A 14,904-nucleotide genomic window follows, 5' to 3' on the forward strand; every position below is an offset into this window, starting at 1 on the left:
AACAAAAACAGGCAATGTAAACAGAATCTTAATGTCAGTAGTTAATGACTCCTAGCTAGCAGCTTAAGTAGGAACCAAAATGTTTCCATATATAATTAATAGAAGGTAGATATTCTAAGGATACCTAAAATGTACTACCAAAATATCCTAAAATATTAATTCGAACAAAAGTTATATTTCGTACTGTCTGTAAAGTGCCTATGTGCATTATATGTTTTTCTTTCATACTGAACTTAATTGTACTGTTGATAAAATCCAACAAAAATAATTAGTAATGAGGCTTACATTACAATTTGCAATAAATAACGAAAGTTCTTTGTGAAGTTAAAGAGGCGGCCATATCACTTTAGCAGACATTCTGATTAAGGGATTTCTTCAAGCTGTAAATGTTTTCATTAATTTCAGTGAGAAGATGAGAAATTAAACCAGTTCCTTGTGTTTGACATTTACCAAAGCTTTTAAAAACCAGTTTTGAAATGCCTTCAATATAAATTTCTTTGTTGGAAGAAGAAAATCTTTATTGCATGGGGTTACAGTCTAGGTGACAACTGAGTGAAAACAGAAAAGCAGAAATGCACCAACACTCAGGATTACCTCAAACTCAGCATGCTTGTGGACATCTTCAGCTCTTTGTCGGTTCAAAATAAATTCTGCTTCATTTGCAACACGCACTATATGGTCTTTCATTGCATGACATAATAATCTACAATAAAAAAAGTCACAATCAACCATTGTATCTGTTGTACTTCAGATGAGTTATTTGAGCAAATTTGCTTAAAAAGCAAAATAAATAAATAAATAAATAAATCATAGAACTGCTATTGTGAAATTGCTATTTGCCAAGTGTAACTTTAATTAGATTTTTTTAGCATTTGCAAGAGCACAAAGAGATCATGTTACATGGAAAAAGCTTGCTATTTCTTATTGATGAAAGTATATCTTTATGGAAGTATACTTCTAGTACTTTTTTCACAGTAGTCACAATATTGCAGCATCATTTAATAAATCCAGATAACTGCTTAAACTTTAATTGACACCATTGTAGTATTAAATATGAATATTCAATTGTCAAAGTATAAAACTGCAAAATAATATACATATAATGTTATATACAATTATATATTGTATATAATATATATTATGTATATATCAGATTATATTACATATATATATTATAAAATATATATTTTAAACACCCACATAAAAATGAATATTTAAAAGTTTTTTTTAATGATATACTTAAAAAACAATCAAACAAACAAACAAAGAACTTGAAAAAAAAACAAAAAAAACACAAAAAGATTAAAATTAGCTTGAGGATTTCAATCACAGACCGTAAATTAAGACGCTAACAGAAAACTTCAAATACCATGATACATGTAATAAAGCTGCAACGTAAATAACACTACATTGTTAATAATGCTGATACTTTATTGGACTGGAACAATGAAACCAGTTGTTTTCTTGTCCATATGTTATGTACCTAAGGTGGCTGACTATTCAAAATTGCTTTGCTCTTGAAATCAGCAGAGAGGAAGTATCTTTCAGGATGCAAAGATCTGACCAGACTGTCTGTTTAGGATCAGGAAGAACTGTTTCTCTTTGAGCTAAATTGGCACTTGGTTTAGGGTTTTCCTTTTTGCAGCATCAGGGAAACATACTTAAATTTAGAGATTCTTATATGATGAAAATGAATTGACTAGCCAATCCCACCCTAAGACTGATGTCTGATACTTAAATGTGATTAAAAACAAACAAACAAATAAATAAATCAGGATTATTAGAAATGAAATGCATGTTACACCTGTAAGATGAGAGACCTGAATCCTACTCTTGCCTCCTTCAGTGTATTCTGACATCTGTGAAGAAGGGAAATATACGTCTTCTGAGCTAATGTTTAATATGGATATGTGTCATGGGAAGACATAAGTGTTGGGGTGCATGTTTAATGATAAGAACAAACCAACTCGGATTGAGTTAATGAATACTTATTTTTTGAATGAGCCTTTTTTATATCTCTTTGTTATTTTTTCTCAGAAGTAAAATGTTTTTGACAAAGCATAGCCTCAAAAACTAAAGGTGCTTCCATTGTCCTCTTTAAAATTTAGAATTATTTTTTAAATCTACCCTGTTGAAGACATGCTTTGGTATTTTATTAATGTTAATAATTCAGATGTATGGATTCCAAATGAGCATTTGTGAGTTTAACAAGATTCTCTGAAATGAGGGCTAGAGCACCTCTCCTATGAAGAAAGACTGAGTGAGTTGGGCTTGTTTATCTTTGAGAAGAGAAGGCTCTGGGGAGACATCATTGTGGCTTTCCAGCACTGAAAGGGAGTTTAGAAACTGGAGGGAAATAAAATTTGTACAGGTCCTTAGTGGTAGGACAAGGGGTAACAATTTTAAACTAAAATAGGGGAAATTTAAATTAGATGTTGGGGAAATCTTTTTCACTGAGAGGGTGGTAAGGTTCAGGAACAGATAGCCAAGAGAATATATGGATGCCCTGTCTCTGGAGGTGCAAAATGCCATGCTGGATGGGACCCTGGGCAACCCGATCAGGTGCCTTTTCTGACAGAGCACACTCAAAACTGGCAGCAGTAATCTAGACAAATTCTCAGCAATATTCACAAACTAATATTAATGCTGCCACATCTCACTGTAAGTACATTTTCTGATGCAATTGTAGAGTAGAGTAGTACTTTCCTTTTTCTTAGCCCTACTTTCTAGTGTTTTGTAAAAATAAAAATAAAAAAAATAATAATAAAAAAAGAGAAGTCAACGATAGACTGGTCTTTTACTGCCTCAAATATTTCCAGAAGATGAACTAAGTCTTTGTCACACATGCTCAAGAGTAAGTCCTCTGTTTTTCATCTTGTGACATTATATATAGTAATATGTAAATATTTTATACTAATATTGCTATACAATCTTGTTAGCGTAAGTCTGAAACTCATCCATTATATTCTGGTTGATATTTCAGACAACAGCCCAGCTATGTTTTCCATCCAGCACTCAATTATGGGGGAAAGTCTATTCTCTGTATCTTTCCCAAGCCATTGTACTGTGCAGGAGTGAGCAAACCTAGTAAGGATGACTTTGAGGTTCAGAAATGCATATATATTTGCAAAAGAGGGAAAATCTTTAATTTGAGATCAGTACCACTCTTACACTACTTTAGCAACTAAACATATTCTTTATTGACATCTCCTTATCACTGACAACTGAACATTTACTGTGACTGAATTTATACCCACTGTTATCATTCATGTTTGCAATCTCCATCCTGCATTAGCCACCATCAGAAGACTTTGAGTGGACTAGTGTTGAGACCGTAATTAATTTGGCCCTTTGATTTTACTGACCTCCACACAATTAGTCCTCATGCAAGACTAATGAGCAGTCTAAGAAGTGTCACCACAGACTTCATAGAATCATAGAATGGCCTGGGTTGAAAAGGACCATAATAATCATCTAGCTTCAACCCCCTCACCATATGCAGGTCCACCAGACTAGGCTGCCCAGAGCCACATCCAGCCTGGCCTTGAATGCCTTCAGGGATGGGGCATCCATGACCTTCCTGGGCAGCCTGTTCCAGGACCTCACTACTCTCCTAGTAAAGAACTTCCCCCTGACATCCAACCTAAATCTTCCCTCTTTCAACTTAAAACTATTTCCCCTTGTCCTGCCTTGTCTCATCCAGCAGGACCACCAGGTCCCTTTTCACAGGGCTGCTCTCAAGGAGATCTTCCCCCAATTTGTGTAAGTACCTGGGATTGCCCCAACCCAAGTACAGCACTTGGCCTTATTGAACCTCATTAGGTTAACAGGGGCCCATTTCTCCAGTCTTTCCAGGTCCCTCTGGATGACTTCCCTTCCTTCTGATTTGTCAATGGCACCATTCAGCTTGGTATGATCTGCTGGGTATGAACTTGCTGAGAGTGCACTCGATGCCATCATCAGACTTGCTTTACTTTTTATCCAGCTGTGACTGATCAAAACAGAATTAGTCTAGGAAAGCTTTTGGCTTTCTCTTGTGCAACCATTTATTCATTTGCACCACAAACTCCTGACAGAATTGAAGCCCAATGTGTCGCTGTGTCCTTCTTCAGATGAGCTTATCTCAGTCAGGAACTGATAAGCAGCAAAACTTTTATTCTTTGAGCTGCAGTTCTTACAGGATAAGGCAGAAATGAAATGTTAAGTTATGATTTCTTTTTGTCAAGATAAGCTCGATATGTGTTAATGTTAACAAATGCATGAACCATGGTTAAAACTCTGTTAGTAGGAAACGGGATTGATTTGTTTTTAAACAGAATTGAAGGACTTGAAGTCACTTGTGGCTCAAGTCCTGGTACATGCCTATGGCAAAATGAGTTTTCTATACAGATAGGTGTGAAGTTTACAGCTGAACATATGGAAAATGGAAGTAAAGACTAGAATTTAGATATGCCAGTGCTGTAAAATAATCATGATGAAGCTGCAATGTCTTTTGGAATGAAAGTACAGGGCACGCTGTTCCTCACTTAAAACTGAAGTCTCAGAGAGCAGATTGAGAGAATGCCTCAGGATGTGCTGATTCATGAATATGAGTTATTTGCAAATGTTGTTTAGGAGTAGGCAAGAAGTTCTTTTAAATCTATGTCGCTTGCTTTCCTCAACTTTCTCTCAGTAAGGTTACTTCAGTACTTTTATAGGTTAAAGCAAGATGTGAAAAAACACATGTAAACAATTAGAAGTCCCAGTGTTCCAGACACAAGGTTTATAAAGGCTGGATGTAGAATTGCACTTTCTAAGTCTCTCAGTAAATAATCAGAGCCTGGGACAATGTTTTTTTTAGACTTTTAGGAAAAGAGACAACTATAAGACTCTACCCAAACAGTAAAAAAAATAAAATCATTGCAAACATTTAAATGTGAATTGGGATAACTTGTGACAAGCAGAGCTGGTTTTACACCTTCCAAAAATGAAGGATGAAAACTTGTATTTCACTAACTATTTTATGATGACTTTGATACCTTGTGGTCAGTTATTCTTAGTAATTATCTTTGACATGGAGAAAAAGGACTCTTTGCTGTTATCCCGCTAGATAAAACAATTCTGCTTATGTTACCAGTGTTTCTTTTATCTGAGATAAACTAAGAAAGCAGATCATTCCCAAGCAGCAACTTTCAAAACAGATTACAAAATGAACATTTGTTATAATTTAACGAAGGTCCTGCTTCCTCTGCTCATTCCTGAAGTTCTGCCAAATCACATGTCCACGGAAACAGATGTTTCTCTGACTTACTTTCATCAGATGCCCACAGCTTGATTTCTTCTAAGAAGCAGCCTGAAAATATTCTGCTTTTCACCAAACACAGTTGTTTTGACAATTATTACTTTTAATGGAATTCATAAGAAATGAAACCTATCACTGAACTTGGTACCTATAAATTGGCCATACTTAAACAGTTCCAAGTTCTACAAAATGTGATACTGTTATAAGTACTTTGAAAGCAAATTCCCATAAAATTTGGAAGGTAATGTCTGGCAAAGGGGCCTGAGTTCTTGCAAGAAGGCAGTAATGAAGAACTTAAAAGAGAAAATTCTGAAAGTACAACATGCAAAAGCAGCTACTGGTCTGTATCACAAACCCAGCACCATGATAAACTTTTCAGCGGGCAACTATTAATGTTTCAGAAATGCCACAGAAACTGTAGAAGTCTCAGTATCACTTAGAGTTGACTACAAAGAATCTATTTCATCTGATTTTTCTTATACAGATAGAACTGAAAAACAGAACATACCTAAACAGCTGCACTAGAGAACATGGGATTATAAAGAAGCACATCTAACAGGGATCTTGATCTCACAGCTCAGCTGGAGCATAAATACAGACACAGTGAGAGGGACTGTACAACAACAGAATTAATTTGTAAAAGAGAGAAAGACTGAGCATATTTGTTCTTATATCTACATATTTTTATAGATATATTATTACAGGTATATTTTATTTATATGTTTATATAAATATATATTTATTTTAGTTTCACATATATGTATATTTTTATCTCAGCTCTACTTTCTGGCTGGATTGGCGTACATTGGATTTTGCATGTCAGACTGGAGTCCTTTGCACATCTTTCTATTAGCCTTCAGCTTTGTGATACCCATGATGTCCAAATAAAATGTATCATGCATTCCTAGATGATTCAGTACCCTTTCCTAACCTCAATGTTCCTGTGATCAAGACCATTATTTATAGAGAAACATGAACACCATCCTTTCTCCATGTGTACTCGGACCTAACTACTAAATGAGTTCTTCAAGATATTCTTACAGATCCATTTACAATTGCACGCTGTAAATCAAATATGTCAAGTGGCATCATAGATATACACTGGGCTTGAACATTTAAGGATTGCAGACAATGACTAATGACTGTGAGCTCATATACCACGAGGTAAACATCAGAACTGCCAAATTGCAATAGAAGATGTCCACAAGAAAGTTTTCTGAATTTACAACAATCCTACTTTAGGTAATATAGAAAGAATCCAGTTTAAGTCTTCACGGTCAGCCATTCCAGATTTAGAAATGCTGATTTAAAAAAAACGCACCTTTCCACCCTTTTTAAAGATTCTGCCACTCTTTCCAGGAAATGAGCGAAAAATCTCAGTGCAACAGTGTTCAAAACGAAATGCCTGCCTGTGAATTTTAAATATATTTGGATGTCCAGGTTGATCAATGTGTAAAAGTGTGTATTTTCACTGCTACAGGCAGAAACCATAATTAAGAACAGAGATATAAAATTTGGGAAATGAAACTCATAATTCTAATTATACAGTCTTGTCTTTCATCAAATTTGTATTATGATCAGACTACTGCTATTTAAAAAGAGGGTATTCTGTAAAAAAATAAAAGAAATAATTTTAAATGAAAGGACAAAATAATCTCTTACCATATTATGTTGTGATAACATAAAAGGACAAGGAAATTGAAGTAGATTGAGAAGAGTAATCTAAATCTAAAAGAATAACAGATAGTCCATCTCTGAGACAGGATAGACCCCTGAGATCCTTTACTTGTTAAAGGTGTCAACATAAAGTACAACCAGCAAGCCACAACCTTTGGAATCCAATCATACAGACATTTTTTCTGCATATGTAGTTGTCCACCCATCCAGACTGCAGCATTCTAATTATGATACATGAGTTTTGTGGGAAACAGAATGGAAGCCTTGCTGATGTCAAGGTAAATGCTTTCTTCTGCTTTCCTCCCTGTCTACAAATCTACTTGTTTCATCATAAAAGACAAACAGGTTGGTGAGAGACGATTTAGCTTTCTTTGGTAAACCCATGTTGACTCTACTCATTCACCTTCATCCATATGGTCAGAAGTTTTTCAAAAAAGCCTTGCTGTATGATTTTCAAAGGGACAGAAGAGAAGCAGACAAGCTCATAATTTTCTGCCTTTTTAATTTTTTTTTTAATTTTTTTTTTTTTTACTATTTTGAGTATGGTTGCCTTTCTCAAAACATCATTGAACTCCATCAGTTTCCTTGATCTTTCAGAGATGATAGTTAAGTACCCTTGCAAGACTCTTATTACCATCCAATATACTCCATCAGGTAACCTGGACTTGCATGGAATAATTTCTTACAAAGAAACCTTGACTACAGTTCTCCTCCTTGAACTCTTTCCAAAAAAACAGAGGTTTGATGAAAGCTGAGGCAAATAAAGCATTGAATATCCCAGCGTTATCTGTCACTAAATCATCCACTCTAACAGGCTACATTTTGCTTGTTCAACCTTTTTTTTTTTTTTTTTCCTACTAATGGAGCAGCAGAAGCTTTTGATATCCTTGATACTTTCTCCAAATCTCATTTCCAGTTGAGTCTTGGCCTTCTTGACATCATTGCACACAAGACCCAGAAATGATTCTAAATACCTCCTTTCTGTCCAGTTCCTATCTTTTCCTCCCTGTTTAAGTTCCTTTTGCATCCATTTCTATTATATATTCCCTGACTAAACAAATCTGTCTCTAGATACTCTTATACATGAGTACTAGAATTACATGTTTTTATACATGTATGATGCTGTACGCAAAGGCTTGTCACCTTTCTGGAACTACTTTCAGGCTCCATATCTTCCTCCTTTGGGATCCCCCTATTAGTTTCCAGAACAAATTAAAATCTGCACTCATTTTTTTATTTTGCTCAACATCCTCACTTCTCTTGGTATCTTGAATTCCACTACTTCAGTCACTATGGGTAAAACTTATGTTAATTACCACATCCAAACCAATTCTTGCTTGCCAATTAATAGCACATCCAACTTTGTGTCACCCTCAGTTGATTCAGTCTGTATGAAAAAGTTATATTCAACATCCTCCAGAAATCTTCTTGACTGCATGCAGTCTACCTTTTTATACCCCTTGCAGATCTCTGGAAGGCTAAAGACCTTTGCGAAAAATAGTGTTTGTGATTCAGATCTCTCAAAGGTTTTTTTGGTTCCCTTGCACTTAATAGTATGAAATTACATCAAAGCACCTATGTGATCACCTTTACTGTCTTCACTGCTTGTCCATTCCTGCAAGTTACTCATCAGACTGGTATGTGTCCCATTGAAAAGCTCTATAAATTTGAGACGATACTTCACATAGAAGGATACACTCTCTCTGACTGAATTTCCTGAGAATCTCACATCTGTCCACCACAGCATTTCTGTCACGTAGAGTAAGCTATCCCACCAAATCTAGTTCATTTCACTGATGCAGTTTTGTAATTGAATACAGACTCAATTTCTCCTGCTTGTTTTCAGGCTGTGTGCTATTGTTCACATACTTAAGGTATTTTTTCCTACTTTATCTTGTTCTTGTCACCTTACACCCTATTTCTTTTGATCTTGTCCATCATCAGCCCACTTAAACACGGGTTGCCATCTCCCATCCACATCATTCCTAGTTAAACAAACTCTTTCCATGTCTTCTTTTACAGCCAACAGTGCAGATGTATCCAGCTCATAATTTTAAATCCCTTCTTGTGTGTATACTCTAATGTAAATCTAGAATACTAATTAAGCTTCTATCAGTGAAATTCTTGGCATGTGTGATACTCTCAACGTCTCATATTAATAGCATGAGACTGATAAAAAAGAAGCTCAAAGTGCAAGATCATAAGCATCATGGCTCTAAACGTTTCAAGAACATTACAAATGTCTACACTCTAAAATTAAATGTGTTTGCATATGTATTTTCTTTTCTTGACAGTATTAACTTAAATCTATAGTCAGACATTACTGCTATATTAATAGTTCTAGCTAAAGTCATAACTGTTGTAACAGATTATTTTTGTAAAATTTAGTAATAACAAACATAGTAATCTCTATTGTAACCAATTTTTATCATAACTATCTAATGTAAACAATTAGTATCTTTAGTTTATAAATAAGAAAATTTAACTCGGAGGTGTTTTGTTTAGAAAACATGCAAAGAAAAAGTTCAGGTCTAATAGACAAAGCTCTATCAGATTTTTTATATTCTCAGTGCTACAAATGTGCATAATTCAGACCTTCATAGCAAAACACTGCACAAAATGAGAAAAAAGAGACACAAACCTAATGAAGCACCAGATTTAAAATGAAAACACGCTTATTAAAGTGACACGCAAAAAAAAAAAAAAAAAAAAAAAAAAGTGTTATGTTTTACTACAGATAGTTTTAAATGTTTTATTTCAGAACATTTCTAATAAAGCCAAAGAACAGAAAGGCATTCAAATAATTTAACACACAAACAGAAGTTAGGTAAATCACCTTGTAGCATGCACATATCTGAACAGATAGACATCTAACTGAAGATTCTAAACTGATGATCCCGCCACATTATACCCAATTCTTACCATCTGCTTTCAAATGAAAAGCTTGCTCAAAACTGTTGATTTATTGCTCAAGTCTCTCAAAACCTTTCCCAGAAAGTCCTTAAAAAAATCTTAGTCTTCATTTTGCTTTTAATAATTTAAAATTCAATCATTATTGCACAGCGATTATATGCAATTTTACATCCCATTAACCCTGCTTTGTTTTAATTATAAAGATCCTTTGTTAGATTCTTTTAAATGATCCAGTTTATAATTTCAGGTTATCCTAGGGAGCACTTTAATTCAGCTGCACATTCATCAACTGTTTATGTCTTGTTAATTGTTGACAGTTGCACAATTGCATTCCCTAGCTATGATTGATGAATTGCATTCACAAGTTTAGCTATTAAGTAGAATAAATATTTATAACAATTTCCAGTTAAAAGACTGTTATCTTTATCCCCAAAAGGATAAATTAAAAACGGATGGGCTGATTGCAAAGAGGAGCATTCTAGCAATGTGCACACACTTGTTCTAAGACATGTTTATGACAAAAGTATATGGAGAAACATGTGTCTACGGGCAGTTTGATTAGACAGTCATTTGACTGCAATTAAGTAACAGTTCTTAAATATTACCTTATTTTGAAGATGATCCACTGATACCCGAATACTTTAATTGCTAAAAATAGGCAGATGTGATATTTGTTCTGAATGAGCATTTTATCAAGCGTGAACATTCAGTAATATCTCATTAGCCAGGTTCAGAATCAAAAATGAGATTCTCTACTACTATTCAAAACCATAATATCATAATTCAGTCTAACACTATGTAATATTTAGCAAATAATGTGCAGTATCTAACTCACTCTGGTGAGCCCCATTATGGTGTAAACTGAAATGAAGATTTTTAGCACAAAGCATTTCCAGTGAAAAGGCACCATTTCAAACTGCTGTAATTGTAGCGTAACTTCAGTTTCTGTAGGTAATTTACGCTGTCCAAAGACTGGGTATTTTTTCTAGTTTTTGAAATGAATGTATGGTGTAACCTCTGAAATATCAGCTAGACAAAATAGATACATAAATAAATAAAAAATAAAAATCCTATAACAAAGAGAAGATTTGATACTTCACTATTGGTAAGGACATATTATCTGTGAAAGACAAACACATAAAACAACAAAATCTCTTCAATGAGCCTACTGTGATACATATTTCATCTGCTCTTATAAAAACATCAATACTTGTATGGATTTAATTTACTGGCCAATAGATGTGACACACATTACACAGGTGTCTGCACTTGTCTTTGGCATTCCACTACCAGCTCGGCCATAGAGTCCCCACTGCTGCCCAGCTGGCTGACTGGAAGTGCTGACAAACATTAGAAAATGTAGAAAATAAAAATATATATAGCATTAAAAGTACTTTAGGATTGGTAATAAAGTATCTTAACAATTTGCAAAAGCAAGGCAGATCTTAAAAACACGATGTCTCGTGTTTTACAGAAATAAATCAGACCAGAAATTCTAGATAAAATCCTCATGAAGTGATAGGATAAAGAAGTGCATATGTACAATAAATGCTGTGCTTCTAAAACAGATGGAGCAGCAGATGGGTTTACAGATTGGGCTCTCTGGACTGTCTCGATAAAACAACCTTGCTGCTCAGGAAAATGGTGGTTAAGTTCTCAAAAACATCTGAATATTTATACAGTTTATTGGGTCTCTACTTCCTTCTACCAATAAACAAAAATTTTAGAATTTGTACATTTATACATTAAGTATTTATTATATTAAGTACCCGTACAATAGATCTCTTAAATAATATGGCCTTTTCACAATGTTTTTGAAACAGATGGTGAAGAAGTATGATCACCCAATGGAATAAATGCGAAATGGCTACTTTTTCAAAAGCTTTAAAATTAATTACCTTCCTTCATTGATGAGCTCAATAAATGCAAGTCCTGCATTCTTCTGAATAGAATTTTGCCATTCCTAAGAAGATAAAATATAACATGATCAAAACCCAAGTACTTTAAACCACATTTCTGAAGCTGACCCTGATAAGGAACATGAATTTTGGCTGGACTTCTTAATCTAATACCGCTCATCTTAAAAATGATAAGAACATTTAAAATATGAAATTTATTCCAATTTTCAAATATACTGTAGCTGGTAACCTTTTCTGTGCTATCCTTAAGTGATCTTTAGTTTCCTTGACTTGGAAACAGACAAAAAAATCCCACTTTTTTTTTTTTTCCATTCATACATTTTGCCTATTAGATGCAACAAAGCACAGAAGCATTAGTTTCTTCAGTTTGTTTCACTGATACATCTTGTACATTTCTTGTGAGGCAGAGAACAATCTGTATGCCATCCATCCATCCCTGAGTTTGCTCTTTGTCTTTTTCCCCATTACAATTGAATAATAATGTCATAATAACAGCATCAGATTTTAAAAGTCTTAAACTTTTAACATCGATGAACAACATGAACTGTTGAAACTGATCTAAGACATTTAATTAACAGTAAAATATAATAATTTTTACTTAATATACCACTAGATTAAAGACAAAATACTCAATACATTATAAACAGACTTTTTGACTTCTAAGTTCTCAACTGATTTTGGTACTTCAAATGAGCCTTACTATAAACAATAATGGACAGAGAGAATTGGAGTTACAGAACTACTTTGCATTACACTTATTTTTTTCCAGGACTAAAAAGATCAGACAAAAGTTCCGAGTTCTTGCTTCATGTCATGGGCAGGAGAAATAGTTTTGGACTGAATTATGAAATGTTCTCAATTAATGGATATCAGCACTCAAGGCACTAGAATGGGAACTAGAAAATCAGTGTTATGGTTCCTTTGTTCAGCAGTGTTGATTTTGTTCTTTTCCAAAAGCAGTGGCTGAAGCAATTCTAGCAATATAATTTTAAAAAGCAATTTTGTCTTCCTGGTATAAAACAGAGTTTCTTCAAGAAACCAACTCAGAAAGAATTCCAGTGCCTGAACATAAGTACTTAGTGCCATATTTTTACATTTGTTTATCCTGTCTAAAGGGGAAGGTTTTCTTGCAAGTCTTTTGTCAGATATTCCTGCTCAGTGTAAATGTCTCAAATAATGCACGACATGTAAATCAGCTAACAGGACTGTTGATACAAAAAAATGTCACCAGAAATCTACATAGTAACAAATAAATTTCTCCATCTGTCTCCGCAGGTGAAAAATCTCATGGATTCATGCTGAAAATGTGTGAAACCTGCCCACATCTCTACCAAAAACTAATGGAAGAGATAAAACTGCATAACGATAAAATACAGGATTTATGGTTCATGCATTCATTCCCTATGATCTTGCCATATATTCTAAGACTCCTTTAATCTACAAATAAGGGATATTTGTGGATTATTGTTATTATTACTACAATATCCTTTCAATTTAAAGCAGAGTTTAACATAATTCATGATCCTGGGATTTGAATTCTACCTTTGAGTGGGGAACCTGTTTTTTGCAGTTTCTTTCCTAAAGACCCACTAAAACATCTGGAAATGCAAATAAATTTATAGTCACAACACCTATTCAGATCACTGCACTCATTTTATGAATGAAAATACAGATTTTAAGCTATTTCCATAAATAATGTAAAATGAAAATAAATAAATAAATAAATAAAATCCAATAATTATCTCCATATGCAATAAGACATTTAATTAAAATACTGTTCACCGTGGTTACATTCTAAGTATTTTATATTATGCAATCATATACTCAAGATCTCTAAAACTAAATAATTATAATATTGGTAACTTCTATCCATCAGGAGGAGCTTGGTCTCCTCCCTTCCTTCGATACCGATGTTTCTCTCTTCCCTGATCCTAAAAACATAACTGCATCCAGAAAGTGCCAATATGCATTTCCTGACAGAAGGTTCAGGATGAATACAGTTACAAAAAATATCCATGCATAGGATGAGAAGAGATGAAAAAGACTGGGATGACAGTAAAAAGTGCAAACTTCTAGAAAGTGAAACATAACACAGTTTAGTTTTGGCTTCCCTGGAATTTTCACTTCTCAATGCACTTAAATAATCACAATATTCTTTTTTGTCTTTTTTACTACACTGAGTATTTATTAAATGTTCTAGTCTAAGATATCAATAAGCCACTTGACATCTCAGGATTTTAATTAATGAATTTTAATTGTTACATCTTGACAATTTAGTTATGTTGATTCTTTTACTTCTGAGCACTTTTATATGTTTGCAATGAGCTGTAGAAGGGCTACCTTCTATCAGAGTATGGGAGTGGAAGTTTAAAAAACATGTGTTTGTAATTCACAACATGAATGTAATTTACCTTGAGTTTGAACTCCATATTGATGATGCCTCCTAAAATCACAAATAACTCACTTTATTTTATTCAAACAGAAATATTCAGAGGCAACATTACAAGACTGAAGGAAATGTTTCTTTATAGCAGAAAAGAATATGCCTATTAAAAGTAGGCAGAGCAGAAAAGCTGTTTGATTCCCAGATACAGCCTCATAAAGTTTAGAGCAGCTTGTATAGTTTTAAGATCATAGCACTGTCCTTCCCACTCTTGGAAGAACTGAGCTGAAGATATTGGGGACTGAAAACCTCCTATTATTGTTTGGAATGAAAACAAGATCTAAGAGCTAAGATCTAGCAATTTTATTGCCCATATTCTTCTCTCTTACTAACATATATACTGCTAATAGATTATTAAAAATATATATGTGTATTTTTAGTCTACTCTTTCAAGTAAATTTAGGATCAATTTTAGGATTTTACGATGGTCATCTTTTTAAAAATGGCTATTTCCCACAATAAGGAAGATACAGAATGACTGATGACATCCTTCTGGAAGGCAAGTCTGCGAATATTGGAATCCACTAGGCTTCTTGCCAAATCTCAGAAAGAAAAAGGAAAATGGAACTTTCACAATACAATTTATGTGAATATGACTTTAAAAATGCAGAAAAGAATGTTAGAAAGTTTTAGACTTCTCTTTCAGAAGACTCACTTTCCTTTTATTTTCT

General features: G+C 34.0%; 1 protein-coding gene across 7 annotated transcripts in view; it reads right to left on the reverse strand.

The window, feature by feature from the left end:
• Positions 1-14,904, reverse strand: part of NBEA (neurobeachin) — a 449,426-nt gene that overhangs the window by 226,903 nt on the left and 207,619 nt on the right. For all 7 annotated transcript variants that reach the window (XM_072361559.1, XM_072361556.1, XM_072361557.1 and 4 more), the window contains 2 exons: positions 11,770-11,834; positions 595-703 (listed from right to left, as the gene is read on the reverse strand). In XM_072361559.1, the coding sequence (XP_072217660.1) occupies positions 595-703; positions 11,770-11,834 (174 nt within the window). The remainder of the gene's footprint in view (positions 1-594; positions 704-11,769; positions 11,835-14,904) is intronic.

The sequence above is a fragment of the Excalfactoria chinensis genome, chromosome 1 (genome assembly GCF_039878825.1).
Source record: "Excalfactoria chinensis isolate bCotChi1 chromosome 1, bCotChi1.hap2, whole genome shotgun sequence".
Lineage (NCBI taxonomy): Eukaryota > Metazoa > Chordata > Aves > Galliformes > Phasianidae > Excalfactoria > Excalfactoria chinensis.